General features: G+C 39.4%; 1 protein-coding gene across 2 annotated transcripts; it reads right to left on the bottom strand.

Moving 5' to 3' along the window:
- Positions 1-28: 28 nt before the first annotated feature.
- On the bottom strand, positions 29-21,890 carry usp33 (ubiquitin specific peptidase 33). Of its 2 annotated transcripts, none has more exons than XM_058622003.1 (24): positions 21,711-21,890; positions 17,206-17,304; positions 16,954-17,007; positions 16,798-16,860; positions 14,188-14,337; positions 13,801-13,909; positions 11,561-11,630; positions 10,398-10,511; positions 10,055-10,133; positions 8,589-9,033; positions 8,319-8,459; positions 7,654-7,766; positions 6,923-7,095; positions 6,736-6,806; positions 6,617-6,650; positions 6,468-6,513; positions 6,192-6,372; positions 5,900-6,026; positions 4,571-4,740; positions 3,197-3,278; positions 2,944-3,052; positions 2,096-2,198; positions 1,319-1,387; positions 29-1,222 (listed from the first exon to the last, which is right to left on the bottom strand). In XM_058622003.1, exons 2-24 carry the CDS (start codon positions 17,287-17,289, stop codon positions 1,065-1,067), a joined length of 2,745 nt encoding a protein of 914 aa, XP_058477986.1. In that variant the 5' UTR covers positions 17,290-17,304; positions 21,711-21,890; the 3' UTR covers positions 29-1,064. The 2 variants fall into 2 exon arrangements, with proteins under 2 accessions (XP_058477986.1, XP_058477896.1); XM_058621913.1 differs by having other exon boundaries at positions 7,654-7,769.
- Between the last annotated feature and the right edge of the window lie 690 nt (positions 21,891-22,580).

Here is a 22,580-nt window from a genome sequence, read left to right on the forward strand (position 1 = left end):
GGGTGACATAATTGATGTGACCACAATGTTGAACGCATTTTCATAAGTCTTTAATATTGTCAGCCATCAGAAATCAGGGTAGGACTTTCTCAAGTGTCCATATGCCAAAACTTACAGCATACTGTTTACACCCTATCAGCCAACACATTAAGCAATGCCATGGCCATATACACAAAAATAATGCCTTTAATTAATTACATAGCTACTGCTGATGATGATTGTGTAATGCTAATGTTTTTTTTCTTGCCTGTACAATTCAATGGGGATAAATCCAGATAGTGAGTTGCGCACATTTCATGAGCAGCTTTGCATTTACATGCAAGTACATGTGATGTTAAACTTGAATTTAGTGTTAAAGCATGCATACTTAACAGACTTTGCCTGCCACTTATTTTCTACAAAAAGAACAAATCTATGAACATCATATTAAATCACTCCCTTCTGTGATAAATAACCAAGTGCTGAATCTTGACCAACATACTGTCACCATCAGTACTGGTACATTCAAATACAAACCAGACATTAGCGTAAGCATGCCAATTTGTATGTATACATAACAGTGCAAAAACACAAATTTCATACCTGAGACTAGTCAGTATTTAGTCCCTTCATAACCTTATGATTTTCATGACACAATATTCTCTTACAACAGGAAAAATGTGTGATATAGCTACAGCAAAAATGTATTGATTCAACGATATTAGCAACACAAGACACTTGGACAAACAATATGTGCTCATTTGGTCAAGAAAGAAAAAAGAAATATGGCATTCAGTGGAATTTTTAGCTGCACATACTTAAAATGCTTGGTTTTGAAAATAACCTGACACATAAATATTACAGTGCTAATAGAAATAGAAGAGCTCTTTATACATATTTGTACAAAATGACAAACTTTTTTTTTGTTTGTTTTTTAAACATTACTTCCATTTATCAGCTGTTGAAGGCTTTCATGTAGCCATAATGATGAGGTCCTTTGTTTGAATGCTTATGAAATAAAAGTCAAGTGCAAAATAATTTAAAAAAAGGCTTTTCCATGTCTTCTCTTCTTCTCAAGTGCTTGTTTAAACAGAGCGCGTCTCCACCTCAATCTTCTCCTCTGACTGTGATGACTCCGGTTCCTGGTGGGTGACGTTTGGCCGCACCGTCACTAATGGACCGCCGCCATAGATGGAGTAGAGAAAGTTCCATGTTTCTTCAGAGATCTGCCCCGAGTCAGCTCCTGCATTGTCAGAAAATTTTTGAAGTTATACCTTTCGACAGCATAAATGCATAATCATAATAATAATAATAATAATAATAATAATAACAATAGTACCTTGTTTGAGTGTTAAATGCCCATTCTTGTTAACTGTAATCTTGGAATTATCAATGGGTCCCGGTGGATCTTAAAGTTGAAGAAAAGACAAGTTATACAATTATAATAATAATCTATTTTCCATCCATCCATTGTCCACCACTTTATGCTCTACATGGGGGTCGCGGGGCTGCTTTTAAACATAATTTCATCACTAATTATTTCAAACAGCAATGATGTTGCAAATGTCAAGTGTTTTTGTCACATTTGGAGAAGCAACACAGGCACCCTGCTTGCTTAAGAAAGAAAACAATTAGAGGAGCAGAAGTCAGAGGGAAAGAGCCGTATGCTGACGTGCCAGATGGAAGCTGTTATAAATAGATTTGACATCACAAAGCAAGAAAAAAAAAACTGAGTGCCAGTGGAATAAAAAAATTAATAAATAAAACTGTGAGCTTCATTTTGTTGTAGCAGGAAGACATCTTCACTCAGGGGAATAAAGCAGTCTTTGAAGATTAATCAAAGCAAGAAATGGAACTTCACAGTTTCTTTTGATCATGAGCTGCTTTTGGTAATGAGACGGTGTCCTTTCCTGACTATACACTGTACTATATGTAACATTTTTAATATACATTTTCATACACACGCACACAAAAATCACATCAGTCTATTTTTATCATTCATAACAATTTACCAGATATGAAATATTACATGCTAGTGTCAAAGTGGAACAGATTTAGCTCTTTAATAAGACATTTAAACCAGACTGGGCTGGAAATACAAGACTTGTCCAATCACCGTTGTCTTTTCCTTTGACAAAGCCCTCCCACTCACGGAACCACTGCATGCTGATGCAGTATATGACCACTGGAGACTCCTCCTCCTGGAACGCCTTGTTCAGCTACAGTGGGAGAGAGGAAATGGGGGAGGAGTGATCGGCAGAGACAAGAGGGAGGGGAAAGGATGCAAGAGGATGGGGAGGAGAAACGAGGGGGATGGGAGCAAAAAAAGAAAGAAAATGTGAGGTTTAAAGGATTTACAGGAGAGGAGATGGAAACCTAATCAATTCTCTCTGGTACTTATTCCAATTAAAGACACTCTTAACACCACACTGCACCAGTTTCATCTTTCTTGGAAATGACAATCCCTGCTCTTCTTGTAAGCCGACTAAAGCTAATAACATGTGCATCTGTCCCAATGTATTCATGATAAAGCTTTCATCAGACTATCACCGTTCATCTTCTGCCAGGTGCATCAACTGGTTAAACAGACTCGAGTATTCGTCTGTGCTCTGTACACATAAGAGTAATCGCTACACACAATTAATTACCACTCGCAGCAGTTTGTACTGTATCTGACTAAAATCAGTGCTCAATGTTTTGCCTACAGAATAGTGCATGTAGGATTTCAACCTATAATAATGTCTCCAAGACTATTTTAATGGTACATGAATTTACAACAGGGTGAGCCCTGTCAAAGCCTGAGAAACATTCTTCTTTACAGCATTTGGTATTTTAAAACTGCATGTTTCCTGTATATTCTGGATGTGTTCTAACAAAGTGATTGAGAAATGATTATACTGTATGGAACATTATAGCATTGATCTAAACCTTTTGCAAACAGTTCTGTGTGTTTAAATATCTTACCCTGACAAACATGTCCAGCTCAGACTTGCGCCTTTTCTCCAGTTTTTCTATCTCAACCTGGCATGTGTGGCAAACGTACAGGTGGTTGACAGCAGGCCCCCCTCCATACCTGCGAGGAACAGTCCACATTAACTCAACACAGATGAAATTAACACTACAAAGGCAACGATAGCACACTCATGAGAACATGGCAGATCTGAAAATGTTGAAAGCCTCCAGTCACTCTCACAGCTTGCCTGCCTGCTGCATGTACCTGCTGTAAAGGTGATCCCACACGTTCTGCGGTAGCATTATCACCAGGTCATTGATGAAAGCTGCTTTGTTGGGAGGCACTCCTGATGAAACACAATGAAAATATCCAGCTGACATTAATAAACAGTGTCACATTTGAAAACATAATATCTTTGTGTAGAGACATCATGTAGAAAACAAAATAGTTGTGATGCAGTGTGAATATTAAAGCTGCTCTCATAAGTGAGCCAAAATACACAATAAAGAGGGCTATATTCTGAAGGCTATCACTAATCTAGAGTGTTAGTTCAGTGACATGGTTTTAGGATTTTGACAGAAAACCAAGGACAAATCCTTCTAGTATACCAATACACTTCCAATCAAGAGTCAGAACTCAAAGAGACAGCCCTCTCTGTGATGTTAGGATGTCTGATATATCCCATTCCCACTGGTCAAAATAACACGGTTTTTGACCAGTGAGAATGTTTTTTTGGGGCTTTTTATTGGCTTCAGCTCCCATCGGCATTAGTGGGGCCGCAAGACCGGGGTGAACATGATAACTTCTTCCTTTCCTGCTTCAGTTTTTGCAGTGATGTGAATCTGGTGTCATTTCCAGGGCAACTCTTAGATGTGCATTCATCTTACAGAGGTAAGCAGAGCTATTAGCCATGAATGTTTATAGCAACCCTTACTTTTAACAACTTAGGATAGCACTCAACATATTTGATTTAATGTTAATTATATTAGCGCCTTAAAATTGGCACAAAATAGTAACAACGGTAACACTGATTTTTGTTTCTGATCAGTTTGTCCCGTTATATTTCACACACAGGTGACGCAGAGGTGGAAAAAGAAAAACTGGCAACTGGAAGCCTGTTTTTTAGCAGGTTCACCTGGCTTTAAAAATAAGCTGCGATACTGAATCACAGAATCATGGTTTCACTTAACATAATCTCTGCTTATCAATCTGATCATGTACTAGGAGATGCAAAGAAGGAAATAACTTGATGGGGCTTATTTAAACTGAACACATCATTACAGCCACTGTAGCCTTGCAGTTGTATAATAATCATTATTTTCAGCCCCACAATGTCAAGCATGAATAGAGGACAAAAAAAAGAAAGCCATATCGGCACAAACCCTTCAAGAATCCTCCTGTCTTTCCTAATAAAAGGAAAAAGAAGGATCATCTGCACAAAGACGAGTAAAACCCTCTTTTGAAGTCTGCTATTGGCCAAGATGAAAGCGAAAGCTGCTTTCAGCTTAAGTAGTGAAAGTGGAGCACCATTTTTCTCCAAACTGTTCGGACACAGCAAGGAGAAGAATTCCTACTTGGAGACATTTTGACCTCTGTCCGGTTTCACTTACGAAAAAAAAGCAATTGCGTCATACGCACCCCCATGCAAACACAGGAAGTCATCATTGGAGATGGGCCCTGGCTCAGCAAAGGTCTTGAACTTGTTAAACCACTGACGGGAGATGTAGAACTGCAGAAGGCTGGGCTCCATCATGCTGAATAAACCCGACACCCTCCTACGTTCTCTCACTGCGTCCTCGTTGCTCTTTCTGTAACAGGAACACGTTTGGAAAAAGATTAATCAGAAGTGAGTTGTCAGTATCAAAGCAGCACAGTGAATGTTTAAATGATACAATAACGAGAGTTGTTGTCTTATTTACAGCTGTCTAAAAGCTGTTTTCAGACTTGAATGGTAGAAATGTGGCCTGAAATGTAGGTCTGGAATTTCTTGTTCACACATGAAGAATGCAGCACGAGACTTTGTAGGTCAGATGCATTCACCACAGCAGGAACACTTTTCCAGACAATGCAGGCATGGGTGGTCAACAGGAAGTCAAGGAGATAATGTCTGTCGATCCATATAGTGGTTATATTAGAATGGATAGTGTAAATGACACTATCAAACACTGAAGCCATGTCTTATTTATGATATTTATTATTTATTATTTATCCCTGTGCACCTGGTTACTCCTTCTCTCCCCCACCTCTCCCCTGTCCCACTATTTCTGTCTCACCCTAACCGACCGAGGCAGATGGCTGCACATCTTTGAGTCTGGTTCTGCCAGAGATTTCTTCCTGTAAAAAGGGAGTTTTTTCTCTCCCCTGATGCCTAGTGTTTGCTCGTTGTGTGAACTGTTGTGTGGCTTATTTCTTTTCTTGCCTTTCCAGACAAAACTCCTTTTAATATTTGATTAGGCTTGACTGGACTGTTAAGCACTTTGTAACATTTGTTAAGAAAAAGTGGTATCTAAGTAAAGTTTATTATGTTATTATTATTATTATAAAATTCCTCTCAATGACTCTTGAATCACGTGACTGCCTCTCTGGTCTCATAGCTCCTTGTAAACACACATTTGCTGAGCCAATTTTCCTTTGGAGGCATCCTCTGTTCAGTGACGTCCTGTCTGTGTTACTCATCCTCTGCACTGGGTCAACATCCAGTCACTTTGACTTCCACTTGCTATGCAGATTGTCCCTTTGTTAAATCAGCTATGCTCCTATATGGAGTGTAATCAACTACCTTGATTCTTACATGGGCTGACTCTTACATTTTCCAGAAATTTGATTTAGGTGCTAGCAGAAAAAACTGCAGAAAATATCTGATTTGCAATCAACTCTGTTCTCAAAAACAGCCCCTCTGGACATTTTTAGTTAAATATTCATGCCTGAACGCAGTTAGTATTAGAAGTAGTAAGCATGGCTGCTTACTTGTAGAAGAGCACATAGGCTTCAGCATTTTGGACGCAGGATTCAGACACCTCGGTCACACTTTGGTCATCATATTCATACCACAGATTGTTCACATCATTCCTGCAGTAGGCTATGTAGTGGCCACCTGGAATGAGAGGAATGGCATTAGAGCTGTATTCACAAACCTAACAAGTACATGAGAATGTTTTTGCAATAGGCTAATGAATGCAGGACCGACTGGTGCATCTGCCATCAGTTGGCACATGCACCAGTCTGCTGCAGAAAAGGGGGAGTGACTGTGCCCACTCACTGCTGGCAGTGCCGTGGTGACAGATGACTGACAGCAGGTCATAGTTGGTGGTCTGGGCAGAACTGTCTTTGGCCAGAAAAGGCTGCAGATCCAGGCCCTCGAGCGGGAAGGAGACATGGGTGCCTATCTTAGTGGAGAACATCAGCTCATGTCTGAAGCGCTTCAAGTGGATACACAGGATCTGGAGTAAAGGAAGCACAAAGACATTTTATTTCAAAAAAAGAATATGTGAAAACTGACGAAAATTAAATTTAGGTTTTATGTATTATAAAGTACCTCTGGCAAGCTTTGCATTTTGCAAAATTTGACTCCGTTTCGTAATCTAACAGGGAAAGGGATGGGAAAAGACAGTGTTTATTTAAAGTTAAAGTAAAATAAGCAGTCCAGTTCAGTATTTATTGAAGGTACCAGAAGTCTGTACTCACTTTTTGCATTTTTCACAGCTGTACATGTTGTCTCCTAAAATAAATAAACAAACACAGTTACTGAGGAATTATTCTTCTGTGTTTGTGCTGGTGGAGCAGATTTACACCCACTCGCTTACCCTTTAGTTCATCTCTGGCAAAGAAAGCTGCAAGGCAATCTTGTAGTGTAACAACTGGACCCCAGAACCAGCTGAAAATAGAAACATACACAAGAGTACATGATGAACAAAAGGAGCAAAGCAGAGAGCTACTAATGCCTGGTGTGAAAATGTAAATACACATAACATTGACATCACTCACGCACACCTTTTGATGTATTCCATGACAAAAGCTATCCAGCCTTGTGGTGCATAAGCTTCTCCACATGAGCCTGCTTTTACCAGGGAGGTCTGATGGGTGGAGGAGTGGAGCTTGGCAAGGTCTTCCTTCCCTGGGATGGGCAACGAGATATCCTGAAAGTTCTCCAGGGTCACAGACACCTGTCAAACACAGAGCACACACACACAGCTACAAGTAAATAACCACATTTTAGACCTTCATGTAGTTTGAGAGTTTTCTCATTCTGTAATATTAGTGGAATTATACGGAATGTTATTTTCAAGTCTAGCTATAACAATATGTGAAATATCAGAGGACCAACACATCCATAATTAACACAAGAACTGAGAGGAAAAAATAACTTTACACACGATTTACAGTTCACTTCATTGCACCACACTTCTTTTCATATTTTATCTCACAGTACAACAGGTCTCCACAGACCTGTCAGAGCAAAACACCTGGGTTTTTTGCATTCCTGTTGTCTTTTTGCACTCCTGTTTCCTAAGTAAATTCAAAGTCTCTTCCTCATCAATTGTATCAACAGCTTCATCAAAGCAAAGAAAAAGGTAGCACAGATATGGATAGAAATAAGCAAGCAGACAGTGTGTGGTTACTACATCAAGACAACAAAAACCTTTTCAAGAGCATAAATTGTAAAAAGGTTTTGTTGTGAAACAATGACGTATAAACCTGTTCAGTGAAATCAGTGAACTGACCCGATCACAGGTGAGGCACTGAACTGAGCTGACAATGGTTCCATCGAACACATCTGAGATGACACTGCGGTATTTCTTCTGACGCTTGTTCTTTGGTGGTGAGAATGTGGTCACTGCTGGGAAAAGGCAGAGAGACAGAAATGTGAGTGGAATGCTTTGCAATATCACTGCATCTCAAATGAGATACTTCAGCCAGTGCACTTGCATGTAGCACAGTAGCCACAGTCCCAGAATTCTGACAGTAGTGCACAAAATGGCTGGCTGTTGTGCACTCACCGGAAAGTGAGTTATGTGACTTGCCGATCTCTCGGCTGCTTTGCTCAAATAAAGACCAAATTCCATACAATAACGTTGTAAAATGTTTTTCTTCCATTGTCACAAATTTGAAAAGGCGCTGATGGTGCCTTCTCTGCAACTACATAACCAAAATGGCAGCCATGATGTTGAGAAGTGGCCAACGTTTTCAATTTAATCTTTTTCAGGGAACTTGTAGTGCACTGGACATTGCCATAGTTGCAATCATTGAGAAGTGAGACTGTGGATGAACACAATTTCAGACACAACTAATATCTGTAAAAACAAAAAATGATTTAACTAGTCTACAAACACCATGACTTTCAAAGCATTCAGTACACATATGACTGTCTCTGTTTAAATGAGAGTACCTTTTTTGTGTGCAGGGTTTAGGCTCGGCCAGCCAGAGGTGGCTTTGGGTGGGCTGCTGGACATTTTGGGAATGTGTCCCTCCATTGGGACTGGACTCTGTGGTCTTGTGGGGTTGGACATCTGGATGTCCGTGAAGGAATCTAGAGAGAGGCAGGATACATATTTGAGTTTCAATATCTTCTTTGAGTATTTAATACAATTAGTTAATTACAGAAATAAGTAAAAAATGACAGAGAACATGGGGTAGCATGCCTCTTTGTTACAATTACCTGTTGTTCTACCCTGAACCTTGATGGCTCCCTGGCTGCTGATAATAGGTATGTTTTCAGTGGTGGTGTCAACATCTTTGTCCACGTCCCCACCAGAGCTTCCACCCATCACACCATGAACACCCGCACGATAAAGATCATTAATCATGTTCTTCTCTTTCTGCCACTCCCTGTTGGCCTGTATCTCATCTTGGTCAGGAATCAGCATCTCGGCCTCATTGGCATCGTCCATGTGGACGTTTCCACCCTGCACCTCGTTATCAGCCCTCTCGCTGCTGCCACAGGACTCGCATGACTGGAAGTCATTGTCAGACTGACTGTGGTTGTCCTCCTCTGGGCTGCTGTCCACTGCAATGCTGCTGGACTGGTCATAGGGCTCGGGCAGTGTCTCCTTCAGCTCCTCGTGAAGTTGATCCATCAAGCAGCGCAGAAATTCCTGGGAATCCTGGAGATGGTAAATGTTTGTTACATTACTTCAACCAGTTCCTTGTTTTGTTCAATTATTTATTTTGGACATTGGAATCAGTAAAAAAAATATAGTTGCTAATTTCCTCTTCCCATTAAAAGAGCTATTTTCCCTAAATTACAATCAACAACTACTTCACTTCCTTTGTTAAAATCCCTATTCTCCAGTACGAAATCACACACAAAGTGGTCAAGAATGTGTCAAACTAAATGAACCTCAGACATCCAATCTCCCTCTCAAGCCAGATGAACTACCCTCTCCCAGGACCTGCAATGTTAGCTTCATTCAGAGTAATGCTAATTTCAAGGCTCTGCAGCCCAACGAGGCATGACAAATGAATCTTCCTCAGCTAACTCCTCTGAATAAACACTGGCAAGCCAAGAGGAAACAGGCCCTGTATTATTTCACCATTCAGGCACATAAATCCCTTATTTACAGACGCTAGACAAAAAAACAAATGTGTTTCAGCAAAACGTCTTTTTAAACTCCATGAACCTTTTCTTTTCAAGCGTCTACTGCAATCAAATCAAGCAATTTACATTCAGGTCTAATGAGAGACTGAAATGAGAGTCTGCTGCTCAGAGTGAATGATTGCGAGGCAGAGAATTCAGTTTGTCTGGCTGAGTGATTCGGGCTGGAGCTAATGTCAGTTCTGTAAAAGAAATGCGTGCTGAGGGTTATGGAGTGGAAGAGAAAATAGAGACTGTATGAGATATTGCACAACTTAATAGTCTGGACACGAGGCTCATAATAACTCCAGCTCAGCACAAAATCATGATCTATGTGGAGAAAGGTTCAATGGCAGGTTTTAGTTTCTCCTGCAAGGCAAACATAATCATTTTCTGAACACACTGAGAAACTCAAACATCGTTACGGATAAGAGACACAGAACACAGAACTCATTGCAACAAAGTTCACACAAAGCATAAACAGTAGTTTAACATGTGATCATGATTAATTCATTAATAAAAATGAATATGCATATTTGTTTCACACTCACCTGCTGAGAATATCCCCTAAACATGGGGTTTACGGCTTTGATCCCCTGGAACAAGTTGGTTGGGACGACGTAGGAGGGTCTGCAATAAGTAAAAACACAACACAAAACCCTGTTGAAAAACAATACTGTATTTTGGGATGGTGTAAAACTGCATACATGTTTCCCATATTTTCTGGATGTGTTCCAATAAAGTGATGGAGAAATAATACACTGTATTGTCATTATTATAGCATTGGTAAAACAACAAATCTAATGGTGGCCTGAGACCTTTGCACAGCATGTTCCTTCAAATCAACAAGATCAATAAATGTTTTTTTTTTTGTTTTTTTTTTAAAAGGCTTACCTGCTCTTGTGCCATAGGTCTGAAACAAGTTTCTGGTAGCTTTTGCAGAGTGCAGGCTTCTTGTCAGTCCTCACCAGGCCACCACATTCAAGAAAGAACTGTGTCAACGGTGGGCTGTAGCAGAGAGAAGGATGTATTTATTGGGTGTGAGCAATAAACACAGTTCTTAATAAATATACAGTGTGTATTGTTTCACAGAGAAATTTCAATAAGGTACCTATTTTTTTACTTATTCTACAATACATCTAGAGACTGCAACACATTGACAAAACAAATAGCAAGTGACTTAATCACAACAAGACATACAGAGGCTAATTTCCCCAACAAAACTTCTCAACAAACCCACTCCAACTAATTAGAGGTTTATCACAGGAGATTTGTATCTGATGGATACAGAGTGGACAGGAATTTGTAGGACAGAGACAAACTGGTGGAGAGTTCCCTCAACTTGGCAAGAGTATACCCCTTCAAAATTCAAAATTACCCATGAGAAGTTACAGAAAAGGTCCCTCCTTCTGCAGCTGCGAGACTCAGTTCCTCCTATTTCTGGAATGTGATTTAGTTTGCAAATTCTGACCTACATTCTTCCCCCATTTTGGCTCGTATCCAGACTAGACATCCTCAGTTTAATTTAAAAATGAACCGTCCTCAGAGTGGATCAAAGGATGAGGAAAAAAGTAAGTAATAACACAGCATTTGACTGCTGCAGCGTCCTAACTTCATTCAACACGACACAACACAATCTAATTGTAAAGTGCAGATCACATATTGTCAGTAAAATAAAAATGAAGCAGGCTGGGAGGAAAAGAGGAAAGGGAAGCCCATTAAAAGACATGGTGGTAAAGGAAAAAGAAAAAGTAGAGGAAAGGGGCAGAGCAGATGTATCTTGGTGTTCAATTGTAACTGAAGACCCCACAGGGATGTGCAAAAGGCCATTTCTGCCATCTCAAATGGTGCAATGCAGCAATTTTCACTCAGCCGTCACTCTCCCAAATGAGAAAGGCCGTGGTTGTTTCTCTCAGTCAGAAAGAAGTAGGCAGGGAATCGTAAAAAATCAAATTGCTACTAAAAAAGGAGTACGTTCAAAGGGCAGAGCTGGAGTTAGGAGGGGACATGGTGTACACGTGCAGATGGGTAAAGGTAAAGAGAGGGCAAGGTCTCACCAGTTGGACAGGGCCTGGAGGGCAGCGTTCATGTAGCAGGTGTTGCCTATGTTCTTCAGCCCTGTGAGTCCTGAGGGACAAACAATATATCAGGGATTAAAACAAGCCACTCAACAAGCACTGGTACATTTTAATAGCCGACAGAAAAGTTGTATATTGGTTAAAAAAAAAAAAGAAACCCATTCCATTTTTAGATTAATATTTTACAGAGCTTCTGTGGTTGATGGACTAGACAAAATCACCATTGCTGCCCCACCCATCCCACAAGACCATTATAATGTATGGTTTTTCTCACTCTAACTTTTATATTTATTGGAATCATGATGTTGCCATGGAGTCACTTAGTTTGCTAAAATCCGAGACCTGCCAAATTCAGCACTATAAAACGTATGCTCAGTTAGTTATTAGCATATCCTGTTTGTAGGCAGCACAGTGCCACAAAGCAAACAGGGCCTTTCTGAATGGAGTCTGCATGCTCTCCCTGTTTGTGTGAGTGTGGCTTTCTTCATCTACATCCACAAAACATGCAGATTAGGGTTCGGTTAACTGGAGACTCCCCAACTATGACGTTTTCATTCGGGATCAGGAGTAATGTGCATTCACACGAACACATGTGAGATGAAAATAAGTGAAAGTGAAACTAAAAGAAATGAGGGGGGGGTTTCATTCACAGCTGAAACTAAATTGAGGTCAGCAGTGTTTAATTCAAACTTCTCAATTTTCTGGACTAAAATGCAGGTGTAGTGTGGATGGCAGGCATATGCACAGCAGTAATTGAATGTGTGTCCTCAAAGAATAAACAGAATAAATCATAACTGGATTTTTAAATGTGATGATTTTCTTCATGGTCTGGGTTATAGGTAGCAGACTCTTTCTCTATGAATTTTAAGCACGTATATTTTGTGATAATCAACAGGAGATAATGGTATCCTCCGGAACTGGAAGTCACCCTGAACCGAAAAATATGTGCATCAAGTCTGCTGCTGTATGTGTCCAACTGTGACTAAAGACTGCAGCATCATGTCTGGTTGGAAATCAAATTACATCTGTTGAATTACAATAACGAGATTCACAATAGTACAAGCAGCATATTTGCTCTGATCTTATATGACTATCATATTCTGCAGACATCACTCTGATAAAATTATTCTATTTGAACACTATGACTGAGCTACTGTGTTTCAGGCTTTCAATTTCAATTTTGTCATACTTGGTTAAGTGGCGTTACACTCGATTCAACTCACTTTGTGAATTATGAGTTTGAAAAATGGAATGATAATAAGAAAATAGGGTATAAATATGTTATCTGCAGCAGCTGGTTTAAAAAAAATAGCAAGTGTGTTACTGCATTATTTACAATATTTAGTTAGGCATTTATATTCCAATTAATGTTTTAACATCTAGCTGATCCATACGTTATTGTGTTTAACACTGCATTTCTATGATTCAACTTCACTCAAAGGTTGAGTGTGTATGAATGTATGAATGTATGAATGAATGACATCTGATGGTGAGGCTGCAGATTGCAACAAATGGAGAAACAGTTTGTTTGTTTAGGCCGCTGTAGAAACACAGCAGAGTAAGTCATACTCTGGGGTAGGTTGACCTGCTCTGGACATCCATAGGCTCAGGCACTGGTATGTTTTTATTTTTTGGGCTACTATTGGTCCGCTCCCATATTACCTCCATGTCTGCACGGAAACTGGAAAAATAGCCTTTGTACATTCTGCACCTGCAGCATCGAATGAGCTGCACATGGACTTGAAGCTTATGGAGTTAATGTCAATAAATGCTAAGGATGAAAAGCGGCAGACACCCAAAGATGTCACTGTTTTGTTTAGCTGTGTATTTATTGTTGTCTTCTTGTGGTGTTGTATTTGTGCAGCAGTCCGTCTTGGACAGGTCTCCCTTAAAAAGGTTTTTAATCTCAATGAGACTTCTTCCTATTTAAATAAAGGTTAAATAAAATAAAAATGTAAGGCTTATTCCAAGGTTACAAAAACCTAACATTTTTTATTTTAATGTGATGATAGACTTATAGTGCATACTTGGTGGTATTTTATTCAATTTTTCCAATAAACACTCCAAAATGTTACATAATGGACCTTTAACAGGGTCTTGAAGACGGATGTTTATGATAGCTGACCTGCAATAAAAATGCAGTCTACAGGGATTACTATAAACTTTAGTCTAGTTATTGCTACATTACAGCATTTTACCATGTTATTGTGAAAACTGACCTCTGGCACGCAGGTCATCCTCCTCCTCTGTCTCCATGTCCAGGTCTTCACAGCCTCCATTAGGGGACACTCGCAAAGAGGTCGGGCTCCCAGGGGCCCTGCTGTTTTCCTGGAGTAACAACACAGCACAACCAATAAAATCATAAAAATGTGACAAGGCGATCAATAACACCATCGAGTGCATGGTTATGTAACTGTGTGATAGTGTAAATATTTCCACTCCAATATCACAGAATAGTAAAGAACATACATAATGTATTACATTTCTAACCAACTTTTCACTTTGTTGTTTATCATCAAGCCCTCTATGTGACTCAGCAACAATTCTGACCTTGTGCTGTGTACATAATAAAACAATAAAACAAATAAACAGGTGTCTGCTCTTACCTGACCAGTGCTCTTTAGAGAGTGGATGGGTTTGCTGTTGACTTGGGGTGAGTGTGGACTTATTTTACGGTCCAGGAAAACCTCCTTGCTGCAGGCGTAGCACCACACTCGAAGTGTGGTCAGATTCACGGTCAGGTTGTGCCGCGTCTCCTACAGTCACAGTTGTTAAAGAAAAGATATTTGAGTGAATTTGACAGAACGTATCAGACAGTATGAACCAGTGAAACAAAAGCTCTGACACTGGCAAACTGAACAAAAGGTTATAACCCAAAGATTAAGCTTCAGTTTAATTATATCCCTCATGACATATAATGCCAGTGTCATTGACGATATAGTGGCAAAACAGAAATATACACAGTGCTTTTACAAAAACCTTATACCACAGGTACTTAAGAGGATTAAAACTGCAACGAGAAGAATTTTACTCTGATGGTTGTTGTTGTTTATCCTACTATGGTAAATGAAGTACAGGTGGATTTGTTATTTTAAAATTTGCTATTTTATGTTTTTAAATTGTTTTATTTGACCTCAAGTCCAAAAACCAGAACCTTTCAAGAAAAGTCTTTAGATACTGAAATGATCATGTCTGTATTTGTATTTGCATTTCTGTTAAAACACTATACACACTTCAATACTATAGTACAACAAAAGAAAAAACATACTTCTTTGTTTCATAAGACCGTGAAATTCAAAACTAGCCTCCCTTATTTATAAGGGTATTTCTCTGGGTAACAAACTAAAACCCCTCAAAACTCTAATAAAAATTGATGAGATTTACATCTGCAGATTTTGGACACTTTAAAAGGTCTTTGCACTTTCAGATATTAAACGGCCAAAGCCAAATGAAGTCTCAGGTTATAAGTGGTGGTAGAGGAAATGGCAAAGTGGGAATTCCAGCAGGGCAGACAAGAGTCGGTCAGGTTCTGCTGACCCACTCCCACTATGACAAACACCAACAGGCCGGCAGGTCATCAGGAGACTGAACGTGTGCAGCTGCCGACCAGCAGACTCTACATTATTCATCAGGACAGTGTAAGCCTTGACACAGAGGGGCAGAGTGGAGCGGTGCTGATAGAGCAAACACAACAGAGCAGACCATGAAACTTCTCTCTTTAGATTATTTATGAAGGGGAAGTACAGGTAGGGCATTAACTACAACCTGAATTAATAGAGCTTAGAGGATGTTTAACCAGCCTGCCTAAGGTTATGAATTACACTGAACTGTTAGTAGCTTTTATCATGATACTTCAGGACAATTCATTTGAGGTCTTGTTTGATTAAATGCTCAAAATCGTACTTATTTTATATTTTGGCAAAAAATAAACACCATAAAGTGTATTTATGATGCTGAAGAGGAACAACTGCATCACAAATATGCTATAAAGACGCAGGCTGAATGTGGTTTTATCTGCAAAACAGAAACACACCACTGTCACCCCGACCAACTTGTGCGCAGTTGAGATAATACGGACTGAACTCAGATAAGAAACACTGCTGGCAACTGCTGTCCTTATCACAGTGATTCTGTCAGTGGATATGTGGTATTTGAACAAATGCATAAAGCATTTTCATTTAATGCATTTATTTCAGTTCGGTTTTTGTGCGTAACATTTCTTGAGTGACCCGTTTTCAACACAAAGTAGTGCTTTAATTTGATTATAACTACACAGTGGTAAATAAATTTACACAGTTTGACTGCATCTGATCTACTGAGTCTTTTCTCACTACATAATGAAGAGATTAAAATGTTTCCCTCCCCTCAAGGGCACCTAGAGCACTAATTAAACATGGCCTTCTTTCTTATAAGATTTAAAGATGACTGCCACTGGTAAAACACAAAAGGCTGCTGGAAAGCGGCACACTCGGGTGCCCTAGAAAAGGCAACACACACTGTATATCATTTTAAATTAAATTTCTTGAACAGCAAGCTCTTTATCTAATATCCGACTTGAGATCTCCACTTCTGAAAACCACTTACAGGCTCTAAGAGACAAAGATTTCAGCAGTTATGCTGATTTTCATAAGCTGAGCAAATAAGAGGTTTACTTTTATGCCCCTCTTTCTAACCCTACTTGGCTGGAGTAAAAGTCTTAGTCAACAGAGAGGACACTAGAGGATGAGTAAAGCTGTAGAAAAGCCAGGAGGGGCAGATAATGTAACCATGGAACTGACAGAGCAAGTGAATCTCCCCCACTTCCCAGAGGAATGGCAATTAATAATGAATGATCCACTGCTGAAACTGCACTGAATGTGGAGATGTGGGCAGGCAGAGTTGGCTTGATGGTTTTTAACAATGCAGATTCTTAAAAAGCTCAAATGTTACATGTGCAGCTTCTTTGACAGTGCAGAGAAAATGCTAAAAAAATAAAGTGATGCTGGGGGCGGTTTTAATTCAAGTCACGGCTCCTGGGACGTGAAGTAATATTGCTGTCCTTGACTGTTATCCATGTTTCTTCTGCCTCTCTTTTGACACCTACACTACTCTCTGGGTTATAGCTTTAATTTATAATCACAACTAAGACTTTCAGTTCTTTGCCTTCAGCTCTCTTTTAAAAAAAATGAATTGTCATTGCCCATCTGAAAGGCAAATACAGTCCTGATCACTCTTACCTGTGAGTGGACGGTACTGTGGTCGGTGTGAGATTCGCCACATCCTACATATGCGCAACCACTCTAGAGAGAGAAAGAGATATAGAAAATTCATATAAGTCATATAAGGTAATAGCTTAAAAACAAAAATATTTTTGCAGACAGGAATTAACTTACCTCCAAACAAGCCCACAAATTTGGTCCTCCAACTTTACAGTCTTGACACTGGCCCTAGAAAATGATGAAGACAATCACAATTACACAGAGACAAAATCAAAGTCAAAAGAACAACTAAAGATGTCTCTAATTCAGACTCAGTCAATTGACAATAGATTATTTGTTGAGCTGTGTAAAAAAGTAGTGTTTCCTTTAAGGAGTGGCTAATTCTTCATAGAGCAGTGGACAGGGTCAAGCTGTCAGGTGACTCACATGAGATTTCTGAATAAGTTCCTCCTTGGTTATTTCCCCCACACAGTCCAGGTGGGGGCAGTCACAGCTGGACACCAGTGGCATTGCTCACCCACAGGTCTGAGAGAGACAAGAGACAAAGCATTTAGTCTGTGACTTGCATTTTTTGTCAGATGACTTCTTGTTTTTATAAGAAACCTTATCCACCCACATCTGACACGTGATACAATGATACTGCAAGAGGAGATATTGCACTTCCAAAGAACAACACGGAGGAACAAACACTGCAACCCACGTGAAAATCTGCACGTTTGTCCGTGTCTGCCTGCATGAATTCCTCCTTCCTATTATCTGCCACTGACATGCCAAGCAGTACATCAGGGCACAACTGGTGAAACTAGCAGTGTTTGGAAGGAGAGGTCATGAAGGATTGTAGTGCTGGTGGAGAAATGTTGACTATTAGATGAAGAACAAATGTGAACAAATATTCTGCAAACACAGCTGATGACGTGATTAAAATCCACTTACTGACAATGACAAAGCTCATACAGTGAATCTTTAAACGCATCTGTCTTTATATTCCATTAGACAGCAAGAAAGGACATATAAAACAAATGGAAATGAAAGCAAAACCAGTAATGCAATTTTCTGTGGTCTCTCTCTTTCCACTTTTACTGGTCATAAAATGGGGATATTTAACCCAGCAGAGCAGTAAGTGCTGCAGAGTTCAGGCAGACTTGAAAACAAACTGCGTACTGTTCTTCAATACAAATAAGTGGTGGTAATGTTGAGAAGTTAGAAGTTAAAAAAAAACTAAAAAAAAATAATAATATTGTTTTCATTGGTTCTGGCAGATGGCCAGCCTGGGGCTGAATCCCCAAACGTCTTTTTTTCTCCACGTCTGTTTTCATACTTCCATTATAAGATTATGTACCCTACTGGAAAAATAGTAAAAGGAAGACTTTCCAACACTGGCCAAGTACTACTGCTACTCTCTACTGTGATGCTTAATTAACTGAGCTAAAAGGCCATTAAAATTCTGACGATACACCCACTGCAGTGCATAACTTTTAAATACAAGCAAATGTCCATAACATTATAAAAACTGTTGCTGATGCTCCACACAATTATCTCGGTGTTCCTCAGTATGCAGTGTTTTTACCTTGTGTTGCCGAGTGACAATTCCACACTGCACAAAGGAAGTAATTTGCGCAACAGCAAGGGAGAAGGCTGCAGTCAGATATATGACTGGACGGGAGTATGGCTGAAAACACAGTTTGACGAAATAAGTGCTTCTTGACCCCGCCCACCTCTGTGGTTTTGTTTTGAGAGAAATTTATTTCAAATGTTCTTGGATTCCATAAGATAATTCTAATCTTTCGTCTAAACATTATGAACTCATTTTTTCCTTCTCCTTTTCAACGTGTATGAAAAGAGGAAGATTGTCAGCCATATACACGAGAATGACAGTATTATTATATTCAAGCTTCTTGAGAAGGCTGCAGTCCAATTGCCTCAACAGTGACAAATGACAGGGTTCATTTGGGCTGTGTCTATCAAGTGAACTGTGTTTGAAGAACTGCAGAACCATAAAGCAGCTGTCCAAATGTGACAACCAATCAGCTCTGAGACACTTCATTTTAAAAGGACCAGGTACATCTGGTCAGACAACAACAAAGACAGCTATTGCATAACACAGATGATAGAAGACGGGTAAAACATTAATCATGCAGAAGATTAATGGCAGGGTGTCTGTTAATAATTCACTCTTTATCAATAATATCTTATATTTCTAATAACCCCTATTGGCCGTTGCAACTATTTTCTTTCCCTAGAGCTGAAAGGCCTCTTCAGAACTAAAATGTGTAAATGTCAGTGTCTGTCGACCAAAATAAACTAAAACATTGGACGTGTGACCTATCTGTCCTTGGCAAACAGGCCAAAGTGTGCTCCTTGCTAGAGGTTGCACACTGACATTCAGACTTCAAATGGGTGTCAGTGACAAGTGACAACAGCAGATCTAAAATCTCAGCTATGCTGCATATGATTCAGCACATGACACCAAACCACCCTTTTCCAATTGATTATTTAATGGTTTGTGTTGGGGGGTTTATTATTCAGAGGTCCAGAAATTATGACTGTTTGCAGACACAAAGCACTGATTTAAGACATTAAAACTGGATGCAGCAGCATCCTCTCAAGCTGGATACAACCTGAGCCTCTTTTACACGATATCATTATTTCAAGATACATGACCAACTAAATGGATTGTGGTATGCCCAAAGATACTTGATGCAAATACAATACATGACCTAGAAAATTACCAGCATTTATAGATATTTCTCTACCATGTACAGAGGAAGGAACCCCCCCGACAACAGGTCAGCTGGGTGATGGCCAGATGAATATGAACACAGAAAGAATTTCATGTTTAATTTTGTGCAATTGAATACACCTATTTTCTCAACTTATCACTGCTATCTGCAAGCCTGATATCAATCTGTATAGACAGGGCTCTTATTTTTATTTTATTTTTTTTAATAATACTTGAGGAGCCAGAATTGAGTTAGTTTTAGTTTAGAGATGGGACAGGTGATTGGTGCAAGATCACTTGTTACAATGTAATTTATGAACAGTTGAAGTAGTTAACCGTTGGCCTTAAGGAAAGGAACGTGGCTTTGTGGCCCGTTGATATCTTTGACGGCTACGATAGCTACAGGGATTGGAAGATATGTACTGAAAAATATCTAGAAGTTTGATGGATGTGTCCATTGTAGAAGCTGTACCAAGTTTGGTGTAACAAGGTTTTTTGACCGTCAGGTCACTACGTGAAATTAGGTTGCGTTGTCTTACTGTTGGAATCTATAGATCGTCATTCACAACCTGGAACATCAAGGGAATATTTCTATGTGTTGTTGATCCTTGTGAAGCTTGGATACATGTGGATAGAAATGTAACTTGGCTGTACGGCAAGTGGAAATAAATGTGCAAACCCTTCACACAATTCTTGATTAATGAAAACAGTACCTTTCGCCACTACAATACTGATAATAATCAAGAGCCATACAAAGACTAAAATAAAGATCTGGTGGTTTAACCAGGATCCTACAACTGTCCTGAACTTCGGAGGAATGGGTGAAATTCACTGTGCCTCACTGTGCAAACAATTACAACCAGAGCTATGCACCAAGAAAATCAAATTAGCTGGTGGTTTCAGTGTCAAGGCTGCAGTCATTACACACAAATAGTGAGGGGGGTGGTTTCACCATCACAGAAACGTCCTCACTTCCTCTGTGTGTAGATAGATAAATAGATTGTCCAAAAACGGAGACATTTTTGTTACAGCAACACTGTATCAGGCACTTATATAATGAAATACAAATTAGGGCTGCAACTCACAATTATTTTCATGATCAACGAGTAATTGCTTGATCCATAAAATGCTGAACAATGGTGATCACTGTTTTTCCAAACCTCAAATGTCCTGTTTTGTCCACAAACCAAAATGATTCAATTTGAATGATTTATTTGTTATATGGAGCAAAGAAACCACAAAATATTCACATTTAAGAGGCTGAAAAATAAGAAAACTTGTTGAATGATTCTGGGGTTAACTGAATGTATTCTGGAACATGTGAATGTATATAACTAATACTTGGGATGGGACAAGACCATTTTTTATGTCCAATACCAATATCACAAACTACCGATACCGATATTAGTACTTATACAACTATGAAGCTGTAAAAAATACATTTGTGCTGAATCATTTCAAAGACATAATTCTCCAACTGTGTAACAAATATTGTTCTCCCGAAAGGAAGAAATAACAGCCCAACAATGACTCAGCTAAAATGGTTTTGCTGATTTTTATTCACATTTTTACAATCTGTGTATAGTGAAGCATGCGATATATATATACATACATGTGTGTGTATAAATATATATATGTATATAATTTTCATATTTTACATTTTATATCCGATCCAGTGATTTTGACCAGTATCGGACCAATACCGAGTGTAAATACAAGAACTATGAAATACAAAAAATACAAAAAAATACATGAATTCATTCCAGTAAAATACTTAAGTATTGACTAAATCATCAGCAAAATAATTTCATATAAATATAGAACAATTGCATGTGTGTAACTCATGTGTGGTGCTTTGGCCTGGTCTACTGTTCATACACGGAGCTGTCAAAACCAGGCGAGGCTTTGACAGCGTCACAGCCTGACTAGCACTCCGCCGCTAGCATTAGCCTGCTGGCAAATAACTGCTCTTCCAATAAATAATTGGTTTAGCACACGAGCAAAAACACTGGCAACGGCGCACAGAGCCCACGGTGAATGCTTTAAGTCACATAAGACACACCTGCAGCTGGACACTTCGCAACCGATGAGTACCTCGTCAGTCTCAGGCTAGCTAATGATAGCCAGCTAATGCCCCTACACCACCGCCGATCCCTCAGTGACTGCACAGCTAAGCTAGCCTGACAAAATGGATGTGATTGTCGGTTCTTACCTGGCCAGTAGCAGCAAACTAACACTTTCCCTGTAGATGGATTTATATTCTGTGTGCAGGGGAAACGCTCAGTCAGTATTCAGAGACATTTCCGTGAGAGCAATCCTTTACATTACACACAGAACAGTCCCTGACTGTCGCTCCGTCCGCCCAGCGTGGTTGCTAACGTTACAACCGTCTCCGCCCCTTTCCGGTTTATAAAAAAAAAAAGGTAATTTAAACCTGACACTGTGAGGGCCGATCGCCACTAGAGGGCGCCAAAGCTGCACATCGCACAAGACAAAGACAAGACAACCTAAATGGATACTTGAGTAAAAGTACAAGTATCTTACCAGAAAGTTGAAGTCACTTTTTATAATATAACTTTAGTAAAAGTCTTAAAGTATATGACATTTACTGTCCTTAGGTATCAAGAGTAAATTTCTGATATCAAATGTACTTAAGTTTTAGAAGTAAAAGTATTGAAAAAAAGTGATGAGTTAGGATTGAGCCATGGTGGCTCAGTGGTAGGGCAAGTTTTCTTTCAACTGGAAGGCTGTGGGTTCAATTCCTGGCTTTGCTCATCCATATGTATCCATGAGCAAGACACTTCACCCCACAGTGTAGTGTGTGCATGGGTATGAAATACCAATTTTACTCTAATGTTTATCTTGTCTTATTGCATAATATATATTCTATTGCAATTTTGAATTTGTCACTTAACCTCAGAACTTTTGCTTCTGTAACATGTGAGTTTCCCCTGTGAGTACGATCAATAAAGTGTAAACATATAATACTTATTTCTCCTGCATGAGTGAAATCCCTTTATGCAGTTTCTAATCATCACCTGAAAGAAGTACTGATTCAGCTGTCCAACAATGTGTTGTTGTG

The sequence above is a fragment of the Solea solea genome, chromosome 1, assembly GCF_958295425.1.
Source record: "Solea solea chromosome 1, fSolSol10.1, whole genome shotgun sequence".
In the NCBI taxonomy this organism is placed as follows: domain Eukaryota; kingdom Metazoa; phylum Chordata; class Actinopteri; order Pleuronectiformes; family Soleidae; genus Solea; species Solea solea.

Bases quoted from the DNA above. Each gene is read 5' to 3' on its own strand.
- usp33 (XM_058621913.1), bottom strand. From the start codon at position 17,289: ATGCCACTGGTGTCCAGCTGTGACTGCCCCCACCTGGACTGTGTGGGG. The intron at 10,134-10,397 runs GTAAGCCTTTTA...TACTTATTGCAG, and splicing joins GACCTATGGCACAAGAGCAG to ACCCTCCTACGTCGTCCCAA. The intron at 1,223-1,318 runs GTACTATTGTTA...CTGACAATGCAG, and splicing joins GCATTTAACACTCAAACAAG to GAGCTGACTCGGGGCAGATC.